Here is a 21,430-nt window from a genome sequence, read left to right as displayed (position 1 = left end):
CTTTCACGAGGTGCAATTCTTCCCTTGAAATATCACATTCCCCCGGAGCACGCCGCCTTTGCAGACCTTCCTGACAGCCATATGGCTCCTTTGTATTTTGGAGATTGCAGTTATACAGTGGATGTGCATTGAAATAGAAAGGGACATTTGCCCTAATGATCTTCTGCGCTTCTTTCTGTCCCTTTGGATCTGTTGCATCCCATGCTCGGTGCGCCAAGACTCTGTGCGTCCCTGGATTTCCCTTCTGAGGAGAATCCAATACCTCTTGACATGTTCTGCCTTTATGTCCTGCACTTATTCTTTTCCCCTTGCAGAAGTGGCTGGACGTCCTCTCTGGACCAGCACCGTTCCTGTGCGAATGCATTCAGTGATTTCCACAGTGTTAGCAATTCAGTGAACATCCCAACCCTTGTCTTCTCTGAACTCTTGCAATTACTCTTCCTGTCCTCTAACATCCCATCCCCCTCCCACCGGTCACCCTCTTTGCCTCCCTATCTTGGTGCTGACATTTTTTTATCCCCCTTTGGATAAAACATAAAATGGAGAAATGGAGTAACGTCATGGCTTTGCAAAATCCTTCATACCCTGAGAACTTTTTCATTTCTTGTCAAAAACCAACAATCGTCATATTTTAAGAGTTCCATATTAGGTCATCACAAACTACTGTAAAGCTTTTAGTGATTAGAATCTTTAAATTGTAAATTTTGTTAGGAGCAATGTTAAATAATGTTAAATCAATATGCTTTGATCTAACATGTGCTGTTAGATCATGTGCTGTATGTTCAAGATCGATGTCATGCTAATGTCAATCTCTGAAAGGGTTTCATCCACGTTTGCCCTACATTTCAGCTCTATCAATCTACTCACCAACCCTAACTCTCACTGCCCCAGGTTCAGTAAACCACCACCATGCTTCACCATAGTGATGGTGTAAATCTATTAGATGGACTGTCAGTTTTCAGCAACACGTTGCGTCTTGCTGTGGGTCAAATAGTTCAGTTTTGGTCTCATCTGAGCAGAGCACCGTTTTCTATGCATTTGCCATGACTCCTGCATGACTTTTCACAAACATCAACTGGGATTATTTCTGACCTTTCTTTCAACGATTTATTTTGTATTTATTGAAAAGATGATCAAACCCAGAAAATAAGAGTTATGTAGAGCCAAGAGTAAACTCTGAAGACTTTTTTTTTTTGTCACCTGGCAGACACTTTGGTTACTAAGTAGCAGAAAGCACAGCTGATAATCATATTGGTCTTGTGGACAACTTATGGCACATCTTCCCCCTTAAAAAGATGTGTGATCACACCAACATTTAATACATCTATGACTGTTTAACTGCCAGGACCAATCACGTCCCTTTCATTTCACTTTCAGACCTGATTTTTATTCTCTCAAAGTCTAATCTACTTATCTCTCGCAATGCTTTCCTCCTCTGCCTATGGCACAGAGAACAGCGAGAGGATCCAGATAGGAAGACGCTTTTCCATCCCTTATCGCGTTGTTGATATTCATTTATTCATTGCTTTTGTTGAAATACTACATTTTCATGTGTTGGTGTACTAAGAATTGAAGTCACATCTCAATCTTTGCATCTGAATAAATGAATACAGATATTTTAGAGCCACATTATTTTATTTTTCTCGGCTTTTTTTTAATATAAACAAAAAAGCCTGCTCTCCCTCTGATTCTTTTAAAATCATGATGTTGTTACAGGCCGAAAAGCTTCAGACTCGTCTTCAGGATTTGGACAAGCTCCTGGCTCACTTTGATTGCCGAGGTAGATTTGGGAAGCGCCACCACCCACTGAAGTACGCCACGACGGGGCTTTATGAAGGGGAGCACCAGAGGGAAGATACTTTTCCCAACGCGCTGGAGGATTTTCTGGCCTTCCAAGGTACAACAGCAAGAAAGCAAGAGATAATTCCTCGCTCCTTTTGATGTCCCCCCTCCCCTTCCTCACCCTCTTTTGTCCGTCACTTCTCGAGACACATGACAGCGTTCGCCTTGTGAAACACGACTCTAGCCTGTTCCCCTTTGTGTCTGTTGCGGCGCATCCTGCCTGGGAGATGATAACCATATGAGCGATCGGGGAGCGTGGCCGAGACGTTTGACGTAACGCCACCCCCGGCTTTCTGCCGCGCATCTCTTACCCCGGCGCGCCGGCGTTGCACGCGAGGCACAACAAAGCGATTAAATCAGGAAGCAGGCAACAATACCCGACCTCTCCCAATTACTTTAACACAATGCTGATATATCCTCATTATCTTTCGAGGGGAACAAGGCTTACAGGCTCAGCTGCACAGGCCAAATGGAGACAAATCATAACAATATAAAACAAGGCACCATGTGACTAACTTAATCCCTATTGATATGACAGAAAGTGCATCTCTAATCCCTAGTTTATAGTGATTATAGTTGCAATGCAGATAACAGTTGTTCCTAACACCCACACCACTCGCGCACACATTCCAGCCATGCTCTTTAAGACACTGGGTGGCCTGATAATGATATAATGAGCATGTGGGAGCCACAGGCTCTGTGTGAGCACAAAAACAACCCATGCTGGGTTGTTTTTTAGTTTCAATTCATAAGACAAAGATAGAATGAAGCAACAACCGACACATATTGTACTGATTGGACTCACCCCCTAATTACTTGCTTTAACAGCCAGTCAGATTATCCTCATAAACTACAAAGCGAGTGTGACAGAAGTGTTGAAATTTGGACAGACTCCCACATGCTTTTTTTTTTTTTTTTTGTCTCCTCTCTAGCAGATAGGCGGGAAGGATGAGAGTCCTTGCACGAATTACCCCGGTAAATGAGAGTTTAGAGAGCAAGATAGTTGCGAGCTACAAAGAGTAGGGGAAGAATAACATTCTCTGTGAAATAATCCATGAAAGGCTTAATGCGGTTTTTATTTGCTTTGTTCTTCCAGAGGCACGGGAGGCCTTCATAAAACAATTTTCCTTGCTGGAAGCTTCAGCGGGCGCACTTTCAGCTCAGCTCCACGGCATTACATTTGCTTTGAACTGCAGCATCAGCTTGACGGTGGAGGAAGACGAGGACGAGGGGAAGGATGAGGAAAGTACAGGAGCGTGTCGAACCTTCACCAAAATCCTGTTGATGATCAGGGTATCCAGGGATCAGCTGAAGCAGGCAACGCTGGATCTGGACAATGTGGTGGGTGACACACATGCCCAGTATCAGCAATTTGTAATGCTGAGGAAACAACTGCGCCACCATGGGTGGAGTATATAGACATAACTGTTAACTTGCTGCCCCAATCATGATCTCTACACTATCAACACTGGGATTAATGGAAATCATCTGGGTCATTTCACCCGTTTGTTGGGTCGTACCCCCACTTTCTGCTCACATCTTGTGCTAACCTACATCCATGTTGTGTTAACCTTTTTGCAAACCCATCTACTAGATGCTTGTGATGTTGGTTATAGAAGTTTTTTTTTTAAATAAACTATGGCAATAACCTGAAAAATACTCATTCTCATTTAATTAAATTTATCCGTATACTTCATTGACATTAAATTTTACGTCTTCTTGGCACATTTCCTTGAAACAGATCATTAGTAGATATTAGATAATTACTTTTAATGTGTTGCCAAAGCAGCTGCTAAAGAACAAATTAGATGACCTATAAGAAAACATATAAGAAAGAAAAATAGAGAGACTAGCTTTTAGCACTGGCAAAGACCAAAGATCGGATTACCTTACTCATGTAAGGTTTTCCTTTTTCAGCAAAAACTAAAAGGATGCATTGGTTTCTATTTTAAAAAAAATACATATGTACATGGTGCCAGATTTAAGTGAAAATGTCTGAAGTTCTATCATTATTCCAAACAAAGCAGGGGCTCCTCTGTCCTCTTACAGGTGTATTGACAGTTTCTAAAGGCTGCATTGCACTCCAAAACACTTTGGATACAACTGAATCAGTTGTATCCAAAGCACGATCAGGCAGACCGAAATTGAGTGTGGCATCAGAAAATCAATACATCAAGCTTTGTTCATTGAGAGAAAAGCAACTTCATCAATTTTTAAAAGATAAAAAAAAAAAATGCTGGAATACAAACGGCAAAAAAAAAAGTCCCATCAACAAAAGCCTGTCTGGCAGAGGTCTCAAAGGACGAGTAATAGTTTCTAAACCACTTCTCACAAGGGCGAAAATGGGTCCGAAATCCAAGACATGCCAGCAATTCACAGCGGGTGACTGGATAAGAGTCCTCTTAGAGAAAGATTCTTTCTTTGAGATTTATGGCAGTAAGTGAAGAGTGTATATATGAGGATACAAACAGGAAACGGAGAGCTGCAGAAAACAAAACCCTCAGTGGAACAAGGTGTGTAAACACTCGGCAGGGGTTTAGGATGTAGGATGGATGCAACAGATTAACTGCAGCCTGACCAAGGAGAAGTAGCTCTAAATTGTTTAGACATGATGTACACTTTAGAGAGAGTCCCAAAGTTAAACTGGAATATAACATTAAAGATCATACATGACCAAGATGGACAAAATGAGCGTTTTACAAAATGAGCATCTATCATTTTGCTAGGTATGATTTTTTTTTTCTTTTTAGCTATATCTGATCAAATCCCTAATAGGTAATGAGTCTCATCTCTAGCTTTATACATTCACATATAAATAGTGGTAATAACTAAAACAAAATAACAAAAATGATACAGCAGATATTTCTGATCAAAAATAGTCTAAATATCATATTATTTTTGCTCTTTTTATATGTTTTTTTAAAGGAAATGATCAAATAACATAATATATTTTGAAAACAAGTTGGGTGCATACTATAGTATTAATCTTACATAATTATATGCACACTCCTTTACTGATATTCTGATGAATGTCTCCCATGACGTTGCACTTCAAGCACATGGCAAAATTGGTAGAGTTCAACTACGTTAGTTGGTATGGTTGCACTGTTCCACTTGTATAAGCAAAGTCCACAAATCAATAAGTTTATTGTTATAGCTTTGGAAAACCATTCAGGAAGCTTAATTCAAGCCATTTATGCATGTTTGGGATAATTGTCAAACCATGTCTATTTTTCACTGTCAGAAAGACTGAATCTCAAAATGGCTTGAAACGGCTCACCAATAAAAGAAGCACCTTCTCCAAAATTGACACCATCATGCCAGATTATAATTTGCCTACATAGACAAACCAAATGGCTTGTGAAACAAAGGTTTTATAGTCTGACTAGACAGTTGTTAATTCAGCTATAATGACCAAGAGGAGAGTTTGTTTTTGGAGTCAAGTTTAGACATTCATTCCCAAGAACAGTGCCCCACCTGTTAAGCCTGGCGGTGACTGAACAATCCCGCCGAGTCGCTCCCTACACTGCTGTTGTATGCATCACGATTCATGGAGTAATGAAGGAAGAGCTACCTAAAAGTTTTCTAACTTTACCTTAAGCCGAAGGCTAGATGGTGAAAGCAGTTTGTGTTCCAACAAAAAGACAACCTCAAACAAACACAGTTTTTTTGGTCAATAAGCAGGCTAACATTCGCCGTTTTCTTTGGTTAACCCCTATTTAAAATTTGTGGTGCTTGGTGGAAAACCAGCCAATTTAAATCTGACCATTTCTGTTGATAATGGCTATTAGCCAGACCTGGTTAATGGCTGCAAAAAATACTTCTCTTCATCTTCCTGAGAGACATTTATCCAAATATTAGTGTGGGTGTATCTATATATTTTATCCTATATACCAGATTTTAGCAAGAGAAAATCCACAATGTTTTTTTCACCCAATTCTTGTTTTTTATTTTTTATTAATTAATTATATATATTATGTTATCAGTCCACCATTAAAGCAGGATAGTTTAAATAAATCATTAAAAGCCTCAAAATATTCCAAGTCATACTGATAAGTGCAACTTCACATCAAACTGGAGCTATGCAAACACGCTGAGATTACATGTGACAAAATCTCGATCCTCTTATGAGTATGGAACGCTTCAGGTTGACAAACAATAGACCTCTGGCCCACACATCTAAATGGCAAACTACTTTCTCCAAAAGCAAAGATTTAACCGGTCTTTAATGGATTCCTAAATTAACAACTTGTTCTTTACACATTTGGTGGCCTTTCATTGTAAGCCTGGGGATGCAGGAAGCTTTTATGGATCCGCCTGTCCTCTTATTTAGACTTCAGAGTGATCAGTGAGCTTTTTCTAGCTAAAGTGTAATTTCCTCCCTTCTGATCGTCTTTGTGCTTGCACAGACGAACTGGACCTCTGTAGCTCTCATCACTTGCAGCAGCTGTTTGGTTAATAATCAATCGACAGGCAGTCTTCCAAAAGGAGCAAAGAATTGAGCAGCGTTAATTGCAGTTCGCTCAGTTTGTGTGCATTTCTCCAAATTGGATGTCACTCGGTAAAGGACTCTGCGTTCAGCCGTGTGGACATAATTTTTATTAGGACAACACTTCAGTGGATACGTACATCATTTTTAATAACATGTACTTACCGTCCTTTTAATTAGGTACACCCTACTTGCAACGGCTTGCGTCCTATTCCCTTCATAGATCTGCCTTAGTTCTCTGTGGCACAAATTCAGCAGTGTTTTGTAACACTCATCTGATTCTATATTGAAATGACAGCATCTCTCTGTTCCTGGTTGCACATCCATGATGTAACGCTCTCATTCTACCGTATCCAAATGGCGCTCTGCTTTGCGATCTGCTCACTGTGAATCCCACTGCAGTGCAGGCAAGTTAGTTTGAGATGATAATATCCTGCTGGAAGTAGACCTCAAAATGTGTGATCATACAGCCACAATACTTGGATAGACTTTAAAAAATGCTTATTTAGTGATGAGCCCAAAGTGAGACAAGAAAATATTGTTTTACATTGTTTACATCGAATTCTGGCCCACCCATTTGAATGTCAGGGCTAAAACAAACACTCATTAGACCAGGCAACATTTCCCAGCCTATTATTGTCCAATTTTGGTGAGCCTCCTGTTCTAAGCTGACAGGAGTAGCCCCTGTTATTGTCTTTCTGCTGTAGCTCATCTTCTTCGAGGTTCAATGTGTTGGGCTTCCGAGAAGCCACACATGAAGGATGTAATGAGATGTTATTTGAGGTACACTTGCCAGTCATGTCAAACCAGTTTACAGATTCTCCTCTGACATCTTACTAGATCTGAACTTTTTTTTTACTCCATTCTCAGTTAATCCGAAATACAATTGTATGGAAGCTACAGTACTTCCAGTACAGGAACATTTAGTTTATATACTTGAGGAATTAGAAGAAACCTAGAATCCAGAGAAACTCATCTAGAGAAGCTACTCATTGCCTTAGATCAACATTTAGGACCATCTACTTTATAGAATCAAGCATGGAGAACCAACACTTTTATTACTTTAGACCAATACTTGGTTTATTATTATCCAGATAAACTTCTTCTGGCTTATAAATTATGGAATACTTATAATAGGATCATCTAGTTAATATATTCAGGAATTAGAACAAACTTAGAATCCAGAGAAACTCTTAACTTATCTAGAGAAACTACTCATTGCTTTAGATCAACATTATCAGAACAAGAATCCAGAGAAACCCTTACTAGTATATAAGTCACAGAATACTTACTCTTTTTTCTTCCTTTTTCATCATTTTTCTTCTTTTGCCCTTTCCTTTGGGTTGTTGTTTTGTTGTATTTTTTGTCTAATTCATGTAAAGCACTTTGAATTACCTTGTTGCTGAAAATGTGTTATATAAATGAAATTACTTTACCTTACAGGAAGTCAGCCGTTTCTGAATCATGCAAACCAGCTCATCTTGCAGTAGCAACAATACCAAATTCAAAACCACTTAAATCTTTTTCTCCTCCATTTTCTGAACTGTTTTAGACTTCAGCACTCCATCTTCATATCTTCTAGGTGATCAAATTCTAGATGATTTGCCCATTAGATCAAATCTAATGGGCCGCTCTCATTTGATTGGCATAATTGCTATTTATGTTAAACAGAACATGTTCATGTGTGTCTACTGTATGACATAATATGGTGTCAAGACTTTCTGTATAAAATTACAGTAAAACTGTGAACGTAGTTTAAAGCCAGACCTCCCACTCACTGTGTTGCTTTCCTTACCTATCATTTTCACAGGTCATTTCCTTTGAAGCCATGTCAGCGCCCAACAAATGGAGCATAATGGTCAATGACTCCCAGGTCCTAATGAAAAGGTAAGTCTGTTCAATGGGCTTTCAGTGGTCAATTAAAAGCGGAGTCTGTTCCAGTAATCTGTGGATCTCTGCTCGGCTGCTTTTTCGTGCTTGTCACTCACAATGCGGTCACGCCGCAGCGAGTCGATGCTCTCGACCACTCGGCGCTCGCAGCTCTATTATATGCTTGTTCCAGAAACCTGGCCAGGAGATCCGGTGTGTGGTGGGGGAAAGCATCAATGCTCAAATCTATTTCACCTCACCTCAGGCAGTCGTTATGGTCTATTATTCTATGCTGCATGCTTTTTTTTTCCCTCCTCTTTTCACTTTGCTCACCTTTCTTTCTTTCTTTTAATTTTCTTCTTTTTTTTCCCCCTTTGCAGTCACAGAGAAACGGCGGACCACATTGAGGCCGTAGCCAGCAGGGCGGTGCGTGAGTCAAAGCAGGCTTTCAACTTCCTGATGGATCTACTGCAGGACAACTCCACAGAGGAGTACACCAGGAATCTGAAAGAGCAGTGAGCAAAACCAATCAAATTAACTCACACACACACACACGCCCACAAGCAGAGAGAATGCTTAAGTGGTCACATAACACATAACTCATACTTATTAACCCAAAAAGCCGCTCAGCTCCCTGGATTTTTCGGCTTTTGCACTGTATTTCCAACAAAGTGTACCTATCCTTGCATTATCACCCAAAGCCCTCTCTTTCACTGCAATTTTTTATTTATTTTTTTTTTAAGCACGCTGGAGTTTAGGAGTAAGACATTTAGTCACAGGGGGGACAGCTTCTCTGCGCTGTAAGCCTATTGCTTTCTTGGATTTGCAGCACGCTCACTGCATCTCCTAGCATGTGATTGCTCTGAGGATTATCCCGAACACCAGACAGAATGATGCAAAAAGCCCTCCGGTGGCCATGATGAGAGCAAAGAAGCGAGGAGCTCAAAATTGATTACCCCCCTCCTAACGGGAGTCAGCTTGATTCGGGAGAGTTCTGTTCATCACTGGAGCAGTGCTGCACATCACCACGTATGTGTGAGTGTGTGTGTGAGAGAGGCACTTTATAGGATGCAAAGTGAGCAGTTTTAGCACAGATGGGCACCATTAAATTGCTTTTCCCACACATATTTCCCCATGTGTTGATACTTTAGCAGAGGCGTTTTATTGTTTGGAAACTATCGAACCAGAAAAGAACTAAAGTGTTCAATCTGTTTCTAAAAATATACCTTCAGGTCTCTGCCTCACCGAGCCTGAATTGTGAATCATGATTGTATTAAAAGATTTTAAACCAATGAAAAACTGTGTTCTTATTCATTTGCTGTGAACAAATCTAGCACTTTGCATTTTGGAACGTTTTCATAATGATTTACTGTGGAGAAAGATTTATATAATTTATATTTCTTTTAAAAGTTTTGGGCGTGCCGTGGTGGTGTAGTGGTTAGCGCGACCCATATTTGGAGGCCTTCAGTCCTCGACGCGGCCGTCGCGGGTTCGACTCCCAGACCCGACAACATTTGCCGCATGTCTTCCCCCCTCTCCTTCCCTGTTTCCTGTCAGCCTACAGTCATATAAGGGACACTAGAGCCCACAAAAAGAACCCCTGGAGGGGTAAAAAATAAATAAATAAATGAAAAGTTTTAAGTTTGCCTCCGCTAACTGTAAACATACTCATAGTAGTTACCAAGTATACTTACTACTCACTGAGGTTATGATATTGAGTAAGGGGATTGTCAAATAATAATAGATAAACATTAGGGATGTAAGACATACCTACTTCTTTCACTACTTTTTGCTTCAAGGCATTTGGGTCTCTAGCTGTGCTTTTCAGAATCACTGTGAAATCACTGAACAGGAATCACTAAGTTAACTGGAGATGAGCAAAAAACACAACTTTTGCATTGTTTTACTTTCACTTTCCAATAAAACATGAATGCAATGGTTTAAATGCACTTTGTTTGTTTTTGGAGAAACCAGTTTTGAGTAGAATTACTTTATTTGTTTCAGATTGTTGCTGTTGGTTGTGTTGCCTGAAAATGAATGATCTCAGTCACATAATCTCACACTAAAGAATTGATGTAGTTTTCTCAGAGGGAGCTACGTTTTTTAACTTCCCATCACACCCTCTTCATTGTTGGTGCTCTTCCTGATTTGTTTGTTACAGTCCTGATGGTTGTAGATATGGGCAAGTTTTTCTCATCATTCCCTGACTTATCAAGATATTGATAACTTTTGAATGACATGTTCTTTCCCCAATTTTGAAGTGTAACTAGAAGAAATGAGCTTGTATGTAATATAAAACCCACAGTAGGCAGTAATTACGAAAGGTGGATTGCTAATAAAAAGGAAAAGTTAAATTTACATTGTTTATAGAAATCGCTAAATGTGCTATTAATTCTGTTATTGGTACTTTTATATCTAAATGTAGAAAAATGTTAGATGAGAATATTTGGAAATGTCAACGTGTTATAATGGCATTAGTCCTAAATTACAAAACAATACATTTTGTTTTCATCAACTACGTTCTACACATTTTAAACTGAAGTTTCCTTTGGTGCAGCCTGTAAGAGTAGGAACAAAAGCTATCAGAAAGCTGGAGGTATTGTGGTTTTGTTTTTGTTTTTTTCCCCCTTAAGAAACACCTGCGGTTTTATGAAAAGCATCGTGGATGTAAATAGAAGAATAAAAGTTGTGGAGCTAGGTTAAGACATGATAAAAGTCTAGATTTTTGGGCAGGTCGGGAAGCAACAATGAATTTGCAAAACAAAGGAACAGGAACGTTGTTCTTCTGTGTTTTCAAGTTCCACAATAGTCACACAGTGCATTTCTCACACATGCTGGCTCAAATTATTTAAGTGCAATCAAAGTTGCATGTAAAGAAATAATATTATTATAGTATAAAATCAGGAGATAAGATGTTCTGTTTTTCTGGTATGGAGTATTTTTTTTATAAAGAAATCACGAAAAACGAGCCTGGTCTAAACCTCATTAAATGGTAAACATGAATATCAAAAGCTTGATTTTAATCCGATCATATTTTGACGTTTTTGCAGAAAATCACTCTGTACGTGTCCAATGAAGAAAAACAATTTCCTATGGTTGAAATGTGTGTATGTATTTTGGAGTAAAACAAAAATCTCTTTGATTAAACAGAGACTGCTGCAGTTCCTCTTGCTAAAGCTTTGTGATTTAAATTAAAGACATGTGCCACTAGGGTTAGCATGCATGTAATTACTGGATGTAATGTAGTCCATTTAAAGGCTTTCTAAATGATGTTTGACCTTACTATCTATGTTTACAGGCTTTACACACTGTATCTGTTTTTTTCCTCACTAAATTCAAAGCATTCAAATAATAAGTTCATGGTGTTTCAGTGTAATTACAGAGTCTGAGTTCCCTTTAAAAGCTTAGGATGCAAATCAGTCCACCAGTAGCTTTTCCTCATCAGGTCTGAGTAGGTGACAAAAGATGCTGCAAACTTTCTAGCTAATGATTTTATCAACCAATTACTTTAGAGCGTAGCTCTGTTGTATTTTATTTAACTTGTGCTGCATTATCCACTGCAAGTTGATTTTCTTTGCATAAAGCTTCAGTTGTTGTCATGCAGCTTTTTGTTAAAAGTAAATGTCATTAAGTTTTCCATAGTTTTTATGGTTTAATGAAACTGAACTGCATTGTTTTTGCTCAAATAAGTGTATAAAACTATGCAGCCATGTAAAAAGCCCCAACCTATTCAGAATGTTACGAGATTAACATTTTAATTCATTTCTGGGGCAACGAGTGCTTAGCCGCCCTGCTCTATTTGCGTACCTGCTCTTTTGAGGCAAAACAGATCATGTATAATTACAGCTTTGAAGATGATAAAAAGTGACAATTTCAACATCCCATGCACTGCGTCCAACACCTTTCATTATTCACCATGCTTTCTTTCCGCAGCGTCAATCTCACCTTACTCCTCTTTAAACATGAATCACGAGCAGAGTTTCCTCATCATCAATATCAATAAAGGCACAGGGTTTCCGTGTCAAAATACTCCAATGAAAGCTCCTGAATTCTCCCACTGAATACGAGGCACCGACAATCTTGCAGCACAACACTTAGTATTTTCTCACATCAAATGAATGCACCACATCCTGAATCTAGCTGATTTTAGCTTTACTACCTTATTTGTGACTAATCTGCTGTCCTTTCCTCCTGCTTTCATGCCAGAATAACCCGAATGCAGCAGCAGAAGGAAAACCTCACTGTGCTGCTAAATGTTACTGTAGCTGAACATCTGGCCCTGGTGGAAGAAGATGCCTCTTTCAAGCTTGCTGTGGGTAACATCACATCATCCTTACATCAGCTGACTCTGATGGATGCCGGAGCAGCATCTGACATGAACCAAACAGAGTTCAACCAAACACATCCGGACAACTCCACTGCACAGGTCAGTCAAGACACCCTAGAATTTGTAATGTTTGTTTGTTGACTGATGTGTGTGTGTGTGTGATTATATGGCCACATGGGTGGAATATATAGAAGACCAAACACACAAGTCAGGCTAACTGCACTGACATACTATTGAAATGGAAGAGCTTTCCTCTTCTTTTTTTTTTTCAAAGTTGTCAGCAGAGAGGGAATAGTTGGACAATTTGACTCAGCTGTGTCGGAGCAGAAACATTTAGAACACTGGCCAACATGCAGGACACTGGTCATTGAGGACTAGAGCTGGACACCTGGGCGCCATTACCCCAAAATGGTGGTGGCAGTATTGTGCATTAGTGAAAATATATAAAACTCAGAAGCATGGTACTTACTGATGCATTCACTTTGTAGTTGGATTTTGTATATAAATGTCTGAAAGACAAGCAAAATTCTTCCAGAAGTCAAAATATTAATGGGAAAATTCATAAAGAACATTGTGTGAAAGGTGGCATCTTTTTGTAAAAGTGGGTGAATTATTGTTATTAGCTCATACAGAAAATTGTAATTATGTGTAATTTTTTTGGCTAGTAAAGAACCTAAGCTCAGAGGCTGATGATGGCAAAAAAAAAATAGCAGTTGTAATAATAAACAATAAAAATAAATCGAATTAAACTAGATACAAAAAGGGAATATAGCAAATATGTTTCTGATGATTTCGCTGAGAATTTTATTAGCATGTTGATTTATACAATGATCAGTTTTACAAAGGTTGAAACTCATTATAGTTCAGCTGCAGTAGGAGAGATGGGTGTAAACTGACACTTGACTGGTTGGAGGAGGCAGGCGACCACCAGGCAGTAATTTAAGTTTTCCACTTGATTTAACATTTGGCATGCAAAGAACACCAAGTTGGCAAAGAAGAGGAGGATTTTTGGCAGAGGCTGCTGCTCAAACGGTGCACATTATTACAGAGGGAGGTGGCAAACCTCTTCAGCATCTCCAAGCAAACAAAGTACTGCAAACTGAAACACTCAGTTTCAGATTTTCTAGATTTCAAATGCAACAACATTTGTATGGGCTAATTTGACCTCTTGAGAAAAGCGGGTTGGTTATTTTATCTTAAAATAAGCTTACACTTATCTACATTATTTTCTTTTTGTGTAGTTGAGTGAGGACATTTTAAAACAGACAGAAGAGCTGGACCAAGAAATTCAGACCAAAGAAAATCTCATCAGTAACATCAGCAAGGAGATGGCATCGGTAAAACAGACAGTCTTGAAAAACCTTGAAGAAGTAGACGCAATAAAAATGGTAAGTATGTGTTGTTGTTTTTTTCTTTTGACTGTGAAAGTTATTGACTAACCTCATAAAATAAGTTGGATTCGGATAGTTTGCTTGTAAGGGTGAAAAACTGGACTTAGCTAGCTCGCTTGCCTGTGACTCTAAGCACACAGCAGTGTCTGTTTCTCTTGCTTATGGCAGATATTTTTAATTTATGGAGGGAAGTGATCTCTGAAGTATAGCAAATATATTTTCTATATATATAATTTAAGACACTTTAAACTAGTCTGAAATAAACTCACATTGTTTTATCTGGGACTGTTCAGCTTCTGAATCGGTCACCCAGAAAGTAAGCCAGTGCACACTCTGGAGTAAGTTTGAGAAGACTTGTGTGGGCTTCACCTTCTTCCACAGCTACTTGGTACTTGTCCTCTAGGTTAGGTTGTCTTTCACTTTCCATTCCCAACAGCGGAGCTCTGTGGGATGTCTATTTTTTGCTACTTAAACTCGATACCCACCTCTTTTTGCTGGTCCTTGACTCTGCACCAATCAGAAAGCAGCTCCACTTTGTCCTTGTACTTCATGTCACTCCTCGTTTTAGTCTGACCACATGTCATCTGCAAACTTCATAATACTGCAGGTGTGTAGGAGTGCTATAATATGCGCATGACTATTATAGGCTAACATTAGCATGTTTTCTCTTTGTTTTTTACTGCTAATTCAGCTTATGACACATCTCACTGCAATTCCTGTTATGTGAGGAGAAAAAGGTTTTGCTAATTTATAAACTTTGCTTTGAACAATTTTTACAATTAGTGTTTGAGCAAAGACGAAAACCTCAGCTGTCGTGCAAACTAGAGCTTAATTTGAATAGGTTTTATCAACATGACTGGTGGGGAAATTTTGTATCATGTTTAGGTTTTGTTTCACAATGTAATAATTTTTTTTTTGCTCACTTTGTGCAGCTGCAAGGGAATGTTCAGGAGGCAAAAGCTTCTGCTTTGACATCAGTGGTGATGGGCAAAGAAGTGGAGTCAGACGTCATTACCATCCATAGAGAAGTAGAAAGTAAGACTGTTTCTTTATGAAATGTTCAAGAATTATACATCTTAAATTAAAAAGTCAAATATCAAGCTAACAAGATGTAAAGCCTGTCCACGGCTGAGTGTATTTGCATATCACTTGGAAAGTATAATGAGGTGGAAAGCTTTTTTCTAATTTTTACAAAGTCAGTTTTTTGGCTGAAATATTAAGCATGAATGAAGTGAACATTAGAGGATAGTTCTCTGATCAGACAACCTAGATAAGAACTTGAAGAAAAACAGAGTGCGCAGAAACGATCAGTCCTCAACTGGGAGACGATGACCTCCTTGAATCTACACCGCGTTGAGTTAAGAACAACTTGTCTTCCCGTGTCGATTCTCACATCTCCAGACATGGTGAAAGAGTGGCCCCGCCGGCAGGCTCAGACCAAGACGGCATTAAAGAAGCAAAGACCCCAGGAAGAAAAGGTCCTTTCAGAGGTCAGGAAGAAGGTCAAGCAAATTGAGAAGATGCTAGATCCTGCGAGGGAAAACGCCAGCCTCACAAGGAACATCACAAAGGAGGCAGAGCAAATGGCACACGATGTGGCTAAGGTATGTTCTTGTTTTGTTTGTTTTACAGATGACTATTTTAGACTGAAATAATTTAGCTGATTTAAACACTTGAACACATTTAACTTCTAAATTTGGACCCGTTTGTTGTGATTTGTTTGAAGTGGAGGGTTGCCGTGTTTAGTTGGGTGGTATTGACATTTATTTTGTTTTCAAAGTTTCCCTCATCCTGCCTGGGACTACAGATTTCATCATTTTAAATTATGAAATCAAATTACAATATGAAAACTCCACATAAGTGCAGTTTAACCAGCAGTGGTGTAGAAACATTAGGCTTAAAACTCTGGAAATTAAATGTCCTTAGACATGTTATGTATCTTGTTTGCAGGGATCCAAAGCCATTCTGACCCAAGCCAAGCATACAAGGACTGCAGCTTCTCAACTTAACTCACAAATAGACTCTGCTTTAAATAAGTTATCAGAACGAGAATTACTAACAGAGAAAGCAAAATCCATGATCCCAACAGAGGTAAGTTTAAGTAAACATACTGAAAAATACAGTAAATATCTTTCCATATCTGTCCATATCTGTCCATTGCGTCAAGTGGCCAAAGAGAGGCCAACAAATAAAATATATTTATTTCTTCATTCATCTGTTATAATGGCCCAGTCAAAGTCTGGGCCAGTAGAGAACCTGTAACAAGAATTGAAGATTGCTGCTCACAGACACAATATTTCAATTCTTACCAATAATGCATTGTTTTGGAAAGAAAAATTTGTAAATCTTTTTGTTCTTTAGATTTGCAAAGCTGATAGACATATTTAAAAATACATAAAGATGTCACCAAAAATGTCATTCTACAACGTTGAATACACAACATATCACCCATTTTATATTTTTATTCATAAGGAATTTTTTAAATCATGAATGCAATTTTTTCAGTTTTTGGTATTTTAACAATTTTATCTTGCTTTTTTATACAAGATAAAAACAAACCAACAAAGCCAAATGCATAAAATATGGTTTATTGGAAAGCAGTGTCACATATTGTCTCGCCTTGTCATCTTGATATATTGTTACATCACTTTTAAGAAACTAGACAAGACAAACATTGACTAAAACTCAAGTTGAACTTTAGAAGGCATTGAGGAAGAGACTTCATATGAGATATAATTAAACTGGGTTTTAAAGCTGCTTGGAAATGTAATTTGCTGTCTGGACCTTTTTGTGTTTTTTGCCCATTAACTCTAAATGGGTGAGCATTTTGGCAGGAAAATGTCTTCCTCCAAGTTACAGTTTAGTACCTACCTACAGTAGATCTATGCATATTGATCTCCTCTGTTTAAGATTTTAAAAAAAGTGTAATCATTTTGTGTTCTTCTGTCTAGCCTGAAGTGTCACTTTCCAGCATAAAGAATGACATGGAAGCAGCTAAACTCCAGTTAGAGGCATATTCTGTTACGCTAAGGGAACTAATCAGCAAAATAGGTAAGTCAGTCACATAAACAATGTCACTAGAGCAAACTTATATATGATTATCTTTTTCTAAAACACTGCATTAGTTTTACACTAGATGAAAAAGGAGATTTTCCAAAAGGTTCTACATATTCACCCCAGTGCCTTAGGCACTAATACAATGATTTTTAAGTTTAAGAGAAAATGTTAAAGAAGTCTCCCATGTTTGATGTTGTGTACCAAGTATCTTTATTTTCGCTCACAAATACTGGCCTTAACTGAGGCCTTCGGTCCTTTAAATGTCTGGGATTTTTATGACAAAAAAGAAAAAACCTAAAGTGCATCAACACCAAAAGTTGTTGATGAACTTTTGGTGTAATCTTAGTTTCTGGCCGAGCATGGGAAGCCTCACCACTGTTCCATATTTTATCCATTTGTGGATAACAGGCTCTTGCTGAGATTTGCTGGAGTCCCAAAGCCTAAAAGCCAATGCATACTGAACAAAAGCTGAGAAGTTGGTTCTTTTACTCGAGGCTGTAAGAAAAACAGCTACGATCTTGCTGGCAAGGACATTACATACTTAAAAATAACAAGATGTCTTGATATGTCTATCCCACCGCAGCACAGCTACTTTATATTTAAGGATTCAGCAGTGAATATTGTCAAGAACAACCTGCAGGAACCACCAAACTAGACATGCAAGAAGAGAAAGGCATTATTGAGTTCTTTCAGTCCTTGGAAAGTGGAAACATTGCTCTGTTCTTGTAGAAAAGGCATTTCTCTTTCAAAATATCTCCGTTTCCAGACTGAACGGTGCCACTGACTTTGCCTCTTGTGTGTCTTTGAATTGTCTTTGATGGGGGTTGAGCTGATGCTGTTTTGGGGTCCTTCAGCCTACTTCATGTTGTCAGACAGGTTCTATTTAGGTGATTTCTTGATTCTGCAGTTCTGGCTATAATCAAGCCTTTCACAAGAAAAGTGAAATTAACCCAAAGATATGGGGTTAACCTGAGTGAACTTATGATTTGAGAAGGTGAGTGGGGTGCTTTTATGCTCACTTCCAGTTTGGTTTTGATAGATTTGTTACTTTATTAATTGATTTTTAAAAAAAGCATCAACAACATAATATTTCTCTACCTTATTTTGTTACTTTATATGCTGTGAGTGCACCGTATTCCTTGTTTGTGTATTTTATATTGGTCAAAAAAGCTGGTTCTGATTCTGATAAGTTTTTTGTATTTAATCTTGATCTTAAAGATTTGATTTATAATCTGAAACATACAGTTGTATTAAAAAGGCTAACACAGAAGAAATCTGTAAATTGCCTATTCTTTTTCCACAGCAGTGCATGTGCCAAGTAGTAGAATTAGCTAGAAAGCCCAGGATTTGGCACTTTATCGTCAGCATGTTAACATGCCTGGAAGGATAATGACCAAAATCACTGTAATTAGGTCATCATGCAGACTCGCACACTGTTTGAATCTCTAATGCAGGGAGTCCATCAGTGAACAAAGAAAAAAGAAAAATCTTCTCTGATTTCTACGTTTACCAATTTCCTGTGCGTTTTTCATCAGACGGGAGCGTGCCTCTGGAGCGCTTCCATCGAATCCTAAACGAAACAGAGCGCCGTCTGAGCATGCTGCGTGGGAGTGTGGAGAGCCCGGCGCTGGGCTCCAAGATCCAGAAGCTGCACTCTGCTGCTAAAGAACAGAAGAGCCGCCTGTCCCTCATCGAGCAGGACATCCAGGAGATAAGGGAGGAGAGAGAGAGTCTCGGGGACATTGCCTCCAACCTGCCTCAGTCCTGCCCCCAGGCCTTGGGAGAAGGTAAAGCCTAGAAATGGGAGATAATCAGGATTGAAGCATCAAAAAAAGCAACCAAACATCAGAAAAAGTCTGGAACAATGGTTTAATAAAAGGAGCTGGAGTTTTTTTTTTCCAGCTTCAAAACTCACCAATATCTTCTCAAATGTTCCTTTTTTTTCTTTTTTTGCCCTGAGCTACAATTCACTTTCCCATCATCGAGCGAAGACATACACAGTTTAGCCAAATGCCTCTCCTCTGTCTACAGTGATTCATACCTTATCCCCCTCCTTCATCTTGATGTTTTTCTTTCTCACTCTCTCCCTTCAATTTTCCAATCTCTTCTTTTTTTTCCACCAACATTATCAGAATTTCAATTTCCCTGCGAACAACATTAACCAGCCGGCCACCGAGAACACCCACAAGTTTTAAAATACTGCTGACTTTAACTTTGCGGGGGTAAAAAGGTGTGTCTGAGGGCTCCTTCAGACTGACACATTCATTTACACTTCAGCTCTCCTTTCATCACCGCGCCTTAATTAACAATTAGTCATCTTGGCCTCGGCGGTATTCAGGTCAGGCTTCATCAACACGCATCCTGGCTTTTTGGGATTCTCATGGCGCCTACCTGCCTGTTTTTGTTTTCCTCTTTTACTGAGTCACTACCAAGTTGTCGAGTTGCGTTGTGTCCTGGGGGGTCACGGATGGTGAGTATGGACGGCTTCTTGTGACCAAGCTGTTCGAGCATCTCTTCAAAACTGTCCTTAAGTGAAATGGCTAATGAACAGGCATGGGCCAGTATCACGATACTTATAGAAAAATGTAAAAAAAAATAAATAATTGCACACCATGATCTAATGATAATCCCTGATGATATATCCTGCTGACAAGACGAGACAATGGCCAAAATTGCGTTCACAAGTAATAGATGCGCATAAACTCTGAGCATAATTAAATCCATATTTGACTTATTCATATATGAAAGATTTAGACTTATTGCTCTAAATGCAAAGGGAAACCATTTAAAGAGCTCAATTTTGTGTTTTAACTAATAAAAACTACTGTAAGAATCATATTTTTTCTTGAAAATATACCTTAAGTAACTAACACAGAGTAAATGTAGGTCATTGGTACCCGTCTTCATTAAAAACTGAGAAATGTGCCTTTTGTTTAGCACCCATTGGGAGCTACAAAGGGTATGACAACATTAGCATTGTTAGCAGCTAACTTCTTGCCAGTGGTGGCATTCTCACCATGCTTCTGAATTGCTCTTATTTCGTCTGTCACTGTTTGATTGTTTCTTGTTGGTACCAACAAACCAAAGTGCGTATGCCATATTTAGAAGTGTTGTTTAAACTCCCAATAAAACTGGGTAGTCTGTAAACTACTTCCTTGCTTATTTCAAAATAAGAATGTTGAACATAGATCCGTCTGGATGTCACATTGACAACACACATCTCTACATCTGGGGCTCATATTAAAGGGTTAAACTTTAGACTCCAGATACAGGCATATTCTTACAATTCGTCATCTGGATAATACAGTCATATAATTTTGTCAAAATCTCTCCTAATGGAACAATGTAAAAGTTAAATTTCATGAAATAAATTATCTAAAAGACTTAGTAATTTGTATTTTGATGTTGATACACTGATGCAAATAAAATGACAGAATAGAAGTTTTCAAAAGCTTGTTGGGAAGAATATCCCTTTCAAACGTTATCATCTCAGACTCGTAATCCTAGCTTGCAAAATGTAAGTTTGAAACTATATTTCCTTCGTAAGAGTGATGAACACCCCTTCAGTTTCCCCCCTTATGACTGACCCTGTTTATCAAAAGCATACATTTCTGTTCAGTCCCAAACTTTTTTGCCATCTCCTGTAAAAGCGATGTGAACTGCAGAATGTCTGTTTTTGACCATTTAAAGCTTAGTCTGCCTTGATACTGGTAACAAGCCCGTGCCTGTTCATAAATTGATGGTCTCCAAGACTCACATTGTACTTTATTTATGAAGGGTTGATGTGATATGATCTCAATAGGATATGTATGAAGTTTTTAAATAATCAGAAGTATATTTTCAGTATTTTAGGCCTGCCAATAGAAAAAAATCCACTATAAAACATACTTGAAATGCTACTTCAGCTCAATGTATCTATTGTGTTAATGGACCAAAGAGTACACTGTGTGATATCATGAGACGGGATGATTTTAGCTGAAGGAATGTGTAAAATAGCATATCCCACATATCAAAAAACGTAATAAATTTTGTCTGAAAAACATTTTATGCAGAGTTTTTTGTTTGTTTGTATATTATCTTAATTACATCATCAGATGAAAAACAAACTGTAGAATCTAACCTATAAAGTGTTGTGCTTGTTGGACTGTAAAGGCTCCCCGGTTCTGCTGCAGACGGACAATGAGACAATGCTAACTCCCGGTTGCTGCTCCCGGATCCTTTTAATAAATGTGCTCTGCAGTGAACGGGAACAACTCGGTCATGGTTGGGGGTTCACATCACAAGAATCAGAGCTGTCTGAAGGTCGAAGCTCTGTAATAATACATCCAGCAGCCTTCACATTATTTTGGCAGTTCCGGTTAAGTTGTGTAAAACCCCTTCAGATAAGTGACTTTTATTCCTGTATCGCCATTTTAAAATAAATTTTAAAAAATCGCTGCTGTTTCCAAACAGGAA

At 38.6% G+C, this 21,430-nt stretch overlaps 1 protein-coding gene across 1 annotated transcript in view; it reads left to right on the top strand.

The window, feature by feature from the left end:
- The window catches only part of lamc3 (laminin, gamma 3), a 136,001-nt gene extending 114,986 nt beyond the window's left edge, over positions 1 to 21,015 (top strand). Inside the window, exons 18-28 of the mRNA XM_028024766.1 lie at positions 1,717 to 1,897; positions 2,939 to 3,183; positions 8,142 to 8,218; positions 8,581 to 8,715; positions 12,407 to 12,626; positions 13,769 to 13,915; positions 14,851 to 14,953; positions 15,320 to 15,522; positions 15,869 to 16,009; positions 16,870 to 16,969; positions 18,511 to 21,015. Coding sequence (XP_027880567.1) covers positions 1,717 to 1,897; positions 2,939 to 3,183; positions 8,142 to 8,218; positions 8,581 to 8,715; positions 12,407 to 12,626; positions 13,769 to 13,915; positions 14,851 to 14,953; positions 15,320 to 15,522; positions 15,869 to 16,009; positions 16,870 to 16,969; positions 18,511 to 18,773 — 1,815 coding nt within the window. The 3' untranslated portion in view covers positions 18,774 to 21,015. The remainder of the gene's footprint in view (positions 1 to 1,716; positions 1,898 to 2,938; positions 3,184 to 8,141; positions 8,219 to 8,580; positions 8,716 to 12,406; positions 12,627 to 13,768; positions 13,916 to 14,850; positions 14,954 to 15,319; positions 15,523 to 15,868; positions 16,010 to 16,869; positions 16,970 to 18,510) is intronic.
- Positions 21,016 to 21,430: the final 415 nt, after the last annotated feature.

The sequence above is a fragment of the Xiphophorus couchianus genome, chromosome 8 (genome assembly GCF_001444195.1).
Source record: "Xiphophorus couchianus chromosome 8, X_couchianus-1.0, whole genome shotgun sequence".
NCBI lineage: Eukaryota > Metazoa > Chordata > Actinopteri > Cyprinodontiformes > Poeciliidae > Xiphophorus > Xiphophorus couchianus.
The sequence above is the reverse complement of the archived record's forward strand: the minus strand, read 5'-3'. Positions and strand labels throughout refer to the sequence as shown.